Source organism: Dermacentor andersoni, chromosome 2, assembly GCF_023375885.2.
Source record: "Dermacentor andersoni chromosome 2, qqDerAnde1_hic_scaffold, whole genome shotgun sequence".
Classification (NCBI taxonomy): Eukaryota; Metazoa; Arthropoda; class Arachnida; order Ixodida; family Ixodidae; genus Dermacentor; species Dermacentor andersoni.
In genome coordinates, this window is record NC_092815.1 from 174303521 (window position 1) to 174314757 (window position 11237).

The 11237-nt window shown below is 46.0% G+C and overlaps 1 protein-coding gene across 1 annotated transcript; it reads left to right on the top strand.

Annotated features, from left to right (window-relative positions):
- Positions 1-4152: 4152 nt before the first annotated feature.
- LOC140215858 (facilitated trehalose transporter Tret1-like) lies at positions 4153-10757 on the top strand. The gene is made up of 2 exons (XM_072286186.1): positions 4153-4421; positions 10412-10757. Exons 1-2 carry the CDS (start codon positions 4153-4155, stop codon positions 10755-10757), a joined length of 615 nt encoding a protein of 204 aa, XP_072142287.1.
- Positions 10758-11237: the final 480 nt, after the last annotated feature.

The following is an 11237-nucleotide window of genomic DNA, read 5'->3' on the forward strand; positions in this document are numbered from 1 at the left end:
CTCGTTCTCCCGATACGCATCTGAATGTACCCGCAGATAAGTGCTGGGTGTCTAGGCCACGGTAAGACGCATGCTTATCTGATTCCGAATGCAGCTAGCTTTTTTGACACACTCGGTGCGTACGGCCCTTGCTATTTTCTCGTCTTCTTTCTTTGTGGCAGCTCGCGTTTCGAGGCGCTGTATTAGACTGAACAATCGGCAGCATCGGCGCACTTTCCGCAACAATTTCCTTGTAGCGGTTCACGCTACGTATAAACTGCACTACGTTGTATCCGCCCTCGCGATTGCCCAAATTACGTTTTACCATTTCCTCGACGGAGTACCAATGCCATCGTCATTCTAACACGCACCACATGACATACCCATAGGTACTTGGGCTTCCATCAGACGTAGTCGCTGATCACGTCACAGTCCTGGCTATTCTCACACACGCTAGGCCACTACCTACGCAGTACCCAACAATCGCCAAGGCGCCAGCTCGCGTCAAGCGGCCGGCGTAGAATTCATGTCACTGCCGCCAAATACGATCGTCTTCAACATGATCGTCGTCGTGCCGCTACTGTGACACACACGTGAGCTCCCGACCCACACATAGCGCTACTGAGGAGGATGGAAAATCGCGTGAGTTGGTGCAGCTTCTCGGCAGCAACAGTGCGAGTGGAGGCGGACAAAGTAAAAAAAAATTATGGAACTCCACACGAAGCTGACTGTCAAATAAAGTTTACTTAAAGAAAGCATGTAATATATAAAGCATAGCAATCACACGATCATTCACCGAGCCCCACGGCAAAATCAAAGAGAATTATCCAAAACACAATATTCATGCTAAACATCCGTAACTTACCAAGGTACCAGCGTGTGAAAAAGGGAAACGTGAGAGGAACAATGGGAAAACCAAAACTACAAGGCGGTACCGTTAGGCACCAGGCGGAGCGGCTGCCTCATTCGATATCTAATACGGTAACTTTGCTTTCTTGCAGCGATATGGTGAAATAATGGAGGTTTACCTTATAAAAAAGAAGGGATCATACTCTCTTGGTAACCCATTCAAATCGCTACGAAACTTTACAAAATGTTTCACGTGCTCGAGTGCAGTTTCCTCCCTGATACAGCTTACCCGATTTCTTTTCTTTTCCCTTGTTCTGAAAAATTTACGGGAATATGATGGCTTGTCTGCTTCTTGCTTTCGTCCTTGTTGGGTCTTGCTCTGACAACCATTAAGGCTACTCAATTTCCACAAACACTTTCGTCCCCCTGGTGTCGCTTTGTGGAATTACAAGCAATGATGGATTGTCAGCTATATCGAAAATGATTCGTATATAATTGACATCAATAGTGCGTGCGATCGGCACAGTTTTTTTTTTTGTCTCTTAAGATATGCCATATGATACCCTTAGAAGGTTTACTCGCTGCTTTGGGGAACTGAACGCGCTAGCTATTTTATACTTGCAAAGAATGGAAGCGATTTTAAAAAAATGAAGTTTATCGAAATATTGAATTGTGTGGGCTGGTTACATCCTTTGTAGAATATTACTCTACAAGCGTTGAAGATCTCTACAAGCATATCTTACGGATTGCACAAGTATTAGCAATTTTCGTAATGAATTCAACTTGCTTCAAAGTATAAATTATGGTGGAGTGAGGACCACTGACCCACTCAAAAGGTCTGGCCATGTTGAGGATAAGCACAGAGCATACAATGCGCGCCAACGATCGCGTTTGCAAAGAATTACATCGCTACGCACCACAGAAAGATCTGAAATTACAATCCGCACGCCGTGTTTCCTTCTCCTCGTGGCCGCTGCGCTCGAAGCCGGACGGTAACGTACTCGCGTTCTTGCGCCTCCGTACTCGACTCCGCAGTGCGACGTCGCTCGTGGTTACACGTGACTTCGATACTTATTCAAGGCACCATATGTTATTTGTGTGATCTATTGCTTGAATTAACGAGTTAAAGTTTAGAGAAATAATAAAACGCACAAACAGAATGTCTGCGTGCTTTTTGTTTTACTTCGTACCGAAGCAAGATAGATGTACTTCCGCTTCACCTGCTTGTTCCCACGGTCATGCGGTCACGTGCGCAGGTACCGATAGAGAGAGAGAGAGATAGAGAAATAAACTTTCTGGTTAGACCAGGCTTCTTACCGAAACTATGCCATTTTCTACCATGTTGCAGCACGTGATCATGCTCTGCGGTTCGCTTCCTTTGTGCCTCAGTATTCGTGTAGCACTTAATTATACCACTACTCATGTGTCCTTGTGTGCAGCGTGCAAAATTATTTGCTGCGCGAACCAGACAACAGCTCGCGCGCGATGCTGTCAACGGAAGTGCTTATATAGCACCAAAAAAAAAAAAATAATAAAAGCGAGGAGAAAAAAAATGAAGGCGGGGCCTGTGACCTATGCGTCACGCAATCCTCGAGCGCCGGTATTGGAGAACGCAGGCAAGAAATTTCGCTTGCGCAGGCTAGATGGGGCGAGTAGAGAGAGCGTCTTGCTTGGCAGTGGAGCCCGTCTGCTGAAATCATTGGTTCGCGGCACTGAAATATTTTTATCTCGGCTATTAATGCGCTGATCTGAAAAAAAATTTTGCCACTCACTAGAGGACATGTAACAACTTGCAGCGTATGACGAAAATTTGCTATGGGGCCTGGTGAGGGGCCCTTTAACGTGATACGTGGGCAAAGTTTCAAGACTGTCACTTCATTACAACTTTTGTAACATATTTCTTAAGCAAGTACTAAAAAGTGTCAAACGGCCGTTATTAGATTGTTTCCCAGGTTTCTTCAGTAACCATGTGGGACACAATGCTCTTATCCACATTTAGTGGAAATAGGTGCCATTTCTGGCGTTACTGAACTAGTTTAATTCCTCAAAGTAAAATGCGCCAGAAAAATCATAAACTGTGACACACACAATCTACAGCCGTGATAGCGTCGCATTCCAATTTGAATATATTAGAAAGCACAACTCTGTTACGGGTAAATTCAAACACAAAGCCCTTTTTCAGTGTTTCTACCATTCATACAGTGGCGCACACCACTCCGCATCTTGCAACATCATCATCCAGATGGCGCTCGCCTCTGCGGGCCAAGCAATAAGCCGCATTTCTACTACCAGAAATATCGCTCTCGGGCATAGCGTTCGCCGCCAGCGTTTCGCGGTGAACATTGCGGTTACATAAGCGGCAGTTGCCGGGAAGCGTGAGAAGCAGTCAGGGATATTTGAGTGCTATTGCTTTGCACTCTTAAAGGCAAAGCTTAGGCGTCCTCCAAATTTGTTTTTTTTTTTCCGACGTGCAACGACGTTCGGTTCTGCCAGCATAAAACCTTGCTAAAATCGCTCGTAACAAAACATGTTATACTATTATTGCTCATATCTTTCCCACCGGACCACCTGTGCGCCTTAATTTGTATTGTTATATGGAACAAAAGCGGCATTCCTCGATCATGCATTTGTAGCGTGCACAGATGGTGTTGTACCACGCATGATTCAATAGGAGCTAAATTTACTGTCGCTCGGCGTTCACTGAGAGTGATTGTGGAGAGGAAGAGGTGCTAGTTTCCCCAACCCTTCTGGGAGCAGGCGTTCAGAGAGGCCTTGCTCGGCAGTACGTTTGTCCATCCGAGTGGCTATGGCCTCTTTTGAGGGAGCTCACTCAGCCAGAGTAGGTAAAATCCATCTAACTCATGCCTGTGCTCATCAGGAGCTATAAGGCCTAGAAGCGCGCAATGTTTGGCCAAAATTTCATGCTTGCCGAGCTATGGTACTGCCGCATTCGGCACATAGGATCGATAAATGACGTGAGGAAACTCGGGCAGGAAGATAGAGAGATGCCGATAGAGAGATGCCCTAGTGCCCACACAACCTCTGCAAAACGAACAGGCCCACTGCAGTAGGGAATGACCACTATGGTAAAATAAGACCTTAAGGCCCCCACTACGACTGCAACGTAAGTTAAGCATGCGAGCTTTCTGAAGCATGAATAAATTTAACTTGAGCGTTTGGTTATATAATTGGTGTAATATAGTGCCTTTACACCCTCTCAGCACGCCCAAAGCGTTTCACGCACCCCACTAAGGATTAGTCCCTGATACAGTATAGCAGTTTTTTTTTTTTCCTTTCGCCTTGTTCTGAAACATTTGCAGGAACATGACGGCTTGTCTGCTACTGCACCTTCTTCAGAACATCTCCTGCGTCCATCTATGCCTGCTGCGTGCTCTGCAACTGACGGGTGCTTCCGTGACTGATGTGTCCCCGCAGGCTTTCGCCATGATACTACTTACCCTGCACATTGGTTTAGCCACCTTAGCAACGTTTATCACGAAGACGGTCAGTCGACGGGGGCTCCTTGCTCTGTCGTCCGTGCTGGTCGCCGGCGGTTTGTCTATATTGCGACCGCTTGATCACGTCGGGTTCAGGTGAGCTCCTGCCAACAATGCGGCTTTCGCCGCGCTTAACTCCTTGTATTATAGCATGTTGCAACAATTTTGCGACGTACGTATGCTCAGATCGCCTGAAACGAGACGCTTTCCCCTTAATTGACGAATGTTGCCCACGGGCAACATACCAGACAATAAAAGTTTCTTGCTGAGTTGTGGCATTGATTTTGTGAGCTTCTGGATAAATACCTTTGGCCGATACTTACTGACAGGCAGCAAGCACGTTTCCTTGGTTTATAGCAGGAACACAGGAAGAAGCAGAGGAAGTTTGGCACACCGGTCGCTTTTCGTTTGGAAGCACGGTCATAGGAGACAGACCGACCCAAGATCACAGTCTACAGTGGTGTTACACACGTGCCGTAAAGCAAATGAAAATGGCAACTGCGGTTCATATATGGCGAGAGCTGTCAGTCGAGGATTCCAAAAGGAGACATAGGCAGCTAAGACTGAAGCGCACTTCCAGTTTTTTTACCTGGAATTTCCCCGCTGCTGCTGAAAAAGCTTCCGCAAAATATGTTATTTTCTTTTCGTTCATTATGCTCATTCTCGATGTACTTTGCACATTTAGATAGAAAACAAGCATTTTTTTTTCGTGCATCCGTGTGTTCCGTCATTACAAGCCTAACGGGACAAAGAACCAAGTTTTGTGATATCCATTTCTTTCTTTGTCTGTGTGCTACGCAAAGCTCACCGGTCAGAGTGTCCAATGCGGTAGTGGTAACGCGCAAAGCATCAAGGAACATTTTTAGGACTTTTTTTTTAATCTGTAGACGCTATTGTGTCTATGAAGTCACATGCGGGAAACATTGATGGGTGAGCGCGGTAGCGACTGTGCGCTCCAACTGGTGGGAAGCAGACCGCAAGTTCGGCCCGTGGCGTGAATATTCACTCGTTTGTTTACGAAGTCGATGCCCGTTCGCTATGCGCTTCGCGAACATTTGAATTATTTTTGCAATCAAAGTGCTTTCGTACTTTCGAGTCCAACCACTTTGATTGTATACAAATCGAGCTAAGTTGTTTCTCGCCCAAATGTTCGTAAGCAAAACGACGCTTCTACGCGTGGTGCGCAATTCAACGTGTTCCTGCGGTAGTGCATAGGAGTACTATTATTCTAGAACACAAAAGCCGTGGGGACGGTCGCACTTTTGATCTCGGAAGTATGCCATCTCGTGAATAGCTAAGTGAGCTGCAGGGACAAATTTTTGCTCCCAGACGTCATCAGAAACGTAATTTTTTTAAAGATAGCGTGCGAAATAATGTAATGCACACCGCTGTGCATTGAGACGCCATGGTTCTGCCGTTCCAGTCAATGATGATGATCATGGTGATGATTTTTAATGAAATCCCCTCCGACACGGGGTGGCGGCAAATTATCACCTGGACTGCTTGACCTAATCAGTAATATGTATATGTGTGTCAGTCTAGCATTTTCCATATCTCTCTTTGATATTTACTTTCTTTTCAACAATAAAATCTCTATCTCTACATTGTACAGTTACCTGTGCTTGTATCGACTCCGGTTCTATTAATATGTCCCGCGCTATTTTTCCACCAATATTCTGAGCGGCTCGGCCTTATCTCCACTGCTGAGCAGTTAATGAATGCTTCCATCCGTGTGGAATCCCAGCGCTTTTGAAGAGTGGGCGTTCCCTACGGGTCCTGCTGGGTGAATACAGTAGTAAACAAAAATCGCCTGAACGGCATTGATGACTAAACGGAACAACTGCCCCTATACTGGTTGGTATTGTATTTAGGTAATGCAAAGAAACTCTGGTTAATCAGAACCAAAATATTCGCTACTCTAATTAAGCAGAATAATAGAAGCAAGCACTGAAGTATTTTTTTCAGCAGAAGCCAAATTATGATTTTCTTTCTTAGACTCCTGTCAGGTTACGCAGAAAGTAATACACAAGAAGCAGTGGCAAAGACTCAAGCTAGCCAAAATGTGATATATATTTAATCCAAAGCATGCGTTGTTCGGACAGCTTAGCCGCAGCACCACTCGTCCCATAGACGGCTTAAATGAGCACGAATGAAATTTCAGGCACTTCTCACTTCGAATAATTTGGATGGCCACGAACCTCATGCTCATGCGGCCACCGACTTGAGCGGTAGGATCGAGGTGTTTTCCTTTCATACGTCAACAGTGCCTCCTCTCAATGACGACTGGCGAAGTCTAGCCAATCCTGCAGTCGTCCACCGTATTCAAACCACAAGAAAAATCAGCTGCTGCATTCGCTTTACTATTAGCCTGTCTAACAGTATTAAGAGGGTGCCTGACATATAATGCTGCTTCTCTCCACGGCTCTCTTAGTAAGCGGAGCTCCTCTTAATATGTTCCTATGGGTGGGCGGCGCAACCCGCACGAAGGACGAGAGGAAGTACACAATACGAGCGCAGACTGCGCAGATCAGTTTCTTTATCCTGCAGAGTGATAGAAGTCTGGCTGACACATGCGCCTGAGCTCACATGCATGAAGTAAGCCTCTACGATCTCGCGGTTAACTTGATTCATATTTTTATACAGTATTTCCGTTTGTTCAAACATAGGATAAATAAACTGCAGGATAAAGAAACTGATTTTTTGAATGGCAAGATCGGATAAGACCCTTGTAAACGTCAGTTTACATGTGTTTACACTTTCTGTATATTATAGTCCATTGCTTGAAATAATAAACCAGTTGTTAGTCTGAGCTCGTATTGTGTACTTCTTCTCGTCCTTCGTACGGGTTGCGCCGCCCACTCATAGGAACATGTTCAATCACCAACTCGCCCAGCTTGCCGTGTTAATCCTCTTAATAGGAACGCATTTCTCCGGTCGCCCCCCCCCCCCCCCCCCCTCCCTCTTGACGTTCTATTTCGCGTGACGTTCTATTGTATCCTGGCATTTCATTACTAGAAGCAGATGTGTTACCGGACTCTCGCTGCAGCATACACATGCCTCATCCTGTTACGAATATTTACAAGGCTAAGTTTGAAAGACCAAGTTTTTCTTCGCGAGTTACCACCACTGTTCCGTATCGGGTGTGTCTCTAGCCTCTTATCGAGCGCGGATGCCGAAGGTAGCGCATTCCATAAAATGTGGCCCGATACGTGCCAGTGACTATGTCCTTGGTACCACTGGTGATTGTAATCTTCCAAATTTATGCTCTTATATAATATATAAACATAAAATAACTGTAAGACGGCAGGGTTACAACAAAGGACCCCTAGCCTGATGCTCTAATGATTAGACCATGGCCGCTTGCCTCAGCAGGCAGAATGGAAAATACTTAAACGTCCCCGCGCTCCCATTTAAGCCAGCGTGTTGAGGCCCTTGGCACGTTTTATAGCAATATCAATTATTTGAACATTCCATGCGATCTTTCTCCATCGTCGGTAATTTCACACAAAAAATACTGATTTCTTATGTTTTAATACATTTCCTGATGAGCATTGCCCCCATTAACTGCACGCCTTTTCTTTGCGTGAGTATATGAACACCAGGAGACGAAATAGCGTGTTCGTCTTCCAACCACACAGACTTGCACAGAAGCACCTGTTTTCTAAGATATCAGGATAGACAGCTTTGCTTGCTGGAATTATTTATAACAAAGTTATGCAGACAGACGCTGCCAGCTTGTGCCATTTTCATCCCACACGTAGTACACATGGTGGTGCCTGTCGGCGCGGGGTTTCCGCAGCGAAGCATCACATCCCTATCATCGCGCAAACATGTCCCGCGTGTTAATTGTTAGAACGCCAGCTGAAGAGATCTTGTGAATGGCTAATCGCGCAAAGCAAGGAGGACCCGCGTTTTTCCTGCGTCGTCCAGACGCAGGAACAACGTGCTACAGCTTGTCCGGCGCACGCTGCTGCTCAACGCCGGGGGCACCCAGACGTGGTGCGGTGGGCACACGAGTCCGACCCTAAGCGACAGTGCCGAAAACCATGCGGTTCGAAGGCGCCTTGCGGACGAACATAGTACCCGCCGTGAGCCTGCCGCTGTGCAGGAACGCGAGGAGGACGGAAGGCGACAACAGCGACAAGACCTTTTAGTTCTAGCCGATGTTGCTCGTAGTCATCGAGTTCTTTCTGCCCATGTCTACCTGCACACGTCCCGCAACGTTTGTTTACTCAGCCAGCTTATGTTTACTGCAATTCATATTGCAACTAAAGCTACGAACCTTATCTCGTGTAATATTCTGACATGTTGCTGTCCCATTCATTGTTTCACTCTTATGGCGAAATTGTTATTTTTTAAGAGGAATAAATCGATAAATTTGTTCTATGGCCGGATTCGAACAGAGGACCTCTAGCACAGACTACTGTGACATTGTAGCGCAGAAATGTATTGTAACCGATACACCGCCGAAGCTCTTCCCTCATAAGGTCGTGTCTCATGCTCGGTGATCCACGCCACGGCCACCTCACTCGACGAGCCCTGTGAAAACTCGCTCTCAAAACACCGGCGTGAACAAATAGCGGAGGAAGCAGTTAGCGAACTGACCTTATTGCAGCCTCCCGCTTCAAGGCAAACTAAGCGGCGAAACAGCCTTCACGAAGTCATCAGTACTTGGCGCGCGTAGATTCTGTACACATCGCAGATCGTGTGCAAGATAAGCCCCGAAGCCCCGCACGCTCGCACTCAGCCGTGAGGTACGCAGCCAAAATAAAACACCAATGTGTGCTATAGGTAGCATAATATGTATATCTGTAGCGTCCTTAAACTCGCCTTAGAACATGAGCTTAAAGCATCATTCAGCGTATGGCGAGTGTGTCCTTGAGAATGATCTCGGTAAACGAAGATTGTCATAAGCGCGGACTTTGCAGAGTTTTTATCTCCCTGTCTGACTACAGCACAAAGACTAACACTTAGTAATAGCTCGCAGCAAGCTATAAGCAACATCACTGCGTCGTATAGGGAGATAATAGGTGCAGCATAGACAGGTAACGCGTACGTAAGTAATAGCTGGGCAAGAAAACCGAAATAAATGTAGTGAAGTTCTTACGGACAAGGAAATTAGCGCGGTGCGCTGTTGGTTTCGCAAACGACCACGATTGCGGTATACTCTGCACCGGGCTACCAACTCGCACTGCACCAAGTGTTTCTCGAAGTTGTCCCTACTGAAAGTCGTGGCACGTTGTTCAACCGCATTCTTATTAAAGTCTTATTAAGGTTATACGTAACGTACGCAACGCACATATGCAACATGTGTTTGTTTCTCTGGCGCAGAATTTTGTTGCGGCTTTCGCTCGGCCCTTTTTCACAGATCCATGCACGCTTCCCATGATATCGTGCATAAACAGTGTAAATGCCCTGTTGATTACAAATGTTTATATGCTTTCTGGAAAGACGGTGCCATGAACGGTTTGTATACATATTACCAGGGTATAGTCGGCAGCTTGAGCATTCGATGGCGCTCTGCATTTCACTTAAGTGATTCTTGCCGTTTTATTTCGGCTGTCTGAAGAGTGAAAGAAAAGAGAGAATGTATTTGTAGTAATAACGCATTGGAGCAATGCTACTTGGACCATTTTCCACATAAGCACAAACGACGTAACTAACAGGGATATATAAACTGGTGCATGTATTTCTTTTTATATTAGTTGAGTGTGTATGTGTTGGTGTCCTTATTTCAGTCGTGCTTTATTATTTTATAATGTAGAAATGACTTGGCTCAGTATTCTCAAACAATCCTTCGTTCGAAGCTTTTCTTCCATCCCATCGAGTTGAGTGCAGTGCCGCTCTTCTACAGAAATGTACACCACGCATCTGAACAACTTCTGTGCGGTGTCAGCGAAGTGCAGTGACTATTTAGGTGGAATCGCGGCGCTGCAATCGCATTCTAGCACCGAGGAGGAGTTTTTAATGGACGACCGTTCTAGAATACGGGGTTGGGATCGGCTTAGGCAGCTTCAATATGCCTGCAATTTATCTACGCCCTCACGGTGGCACTTTCTACACCACTGCCCACTTTACCCGCGCAGCGACTGGGCTTTGGACAAGGAGGACATCATAGCCAGCTGGAACGGCCTGCTTTCGGTGGGCCTGTTAGTGACGGCCTACTCACTCGGCATGTGTCACGTGCCCGTGCTCCTCACTGGCGAGCTCATCCCTTTGCGGCTGCGCTACCTCACCTCGTCGATTGTGTGGGCGTCGCGTTGGTCGCTTACTTTCGTGCTGCTTCACTTCGACGAAGACGTGATCAGCGCTTTTCACAACACCGGAGCGCTACTGATGCTAAGCGTGACGGTAGCAGTGGTGGCCGCCACAGCCATCGCTCTCGTCCCCGAAACCGAAGGCCGAACGCTATCGGAAATTGAACGCAGCTGACTGATGCCAGCTGTCTCATCGTTTTGCCGTTATCCTGTTAGATCAAAAACAAAATCACATTTCTGTTTGTCGTTGCAGCGTTCGTAGGTAATGCTTGAGCGATGAGTATTGTTCCTTATGGTAAGATCAATAAGCCTTCGCTGTAAAGTTATTGTATACACATTGATATCAGTAGTTTTCTGCTTATTTCTTTCATTACCATGTCTGTGTGTTTTTCTTTTATCATCGCTTAATTGCTCTTTTAACAATTACATCAAGAAGACCTGATTTATAAACCACGAAAAGTTCTTGTTTTCTTTTCTTCTTGAGCTTCACGTCTGGAAGCAGTATACCTTCATTTATTTTCCCACGGCGTGTCTTAACCACGAGGGAATCAAACATTGAAACACAGTATCTTGTGTAAGAAGGAACATATCGTATTAGTTGGCGTCACGTACAACCTAAAGCATACATTATAACATTAACGTCACTGAAGTATTC

Bases quoted from the DNA above. Each gene is read 5' to 3' on its own strand.
- LOC140215858 (XM_072286186.1), top strand. From the start codon at position 4,153: ATGACGGCTTGTCTGCTACTGCACCTTCTTCAGAACATCTCCTGCGTC. The intron at 4,422-10,411 runs GTGAGCTCCTGC...TTACCCGCGCAG, and splicing joins CTTGATCACGTCGGGTTCAG to CGACTGGGCTTTGGACAAGG.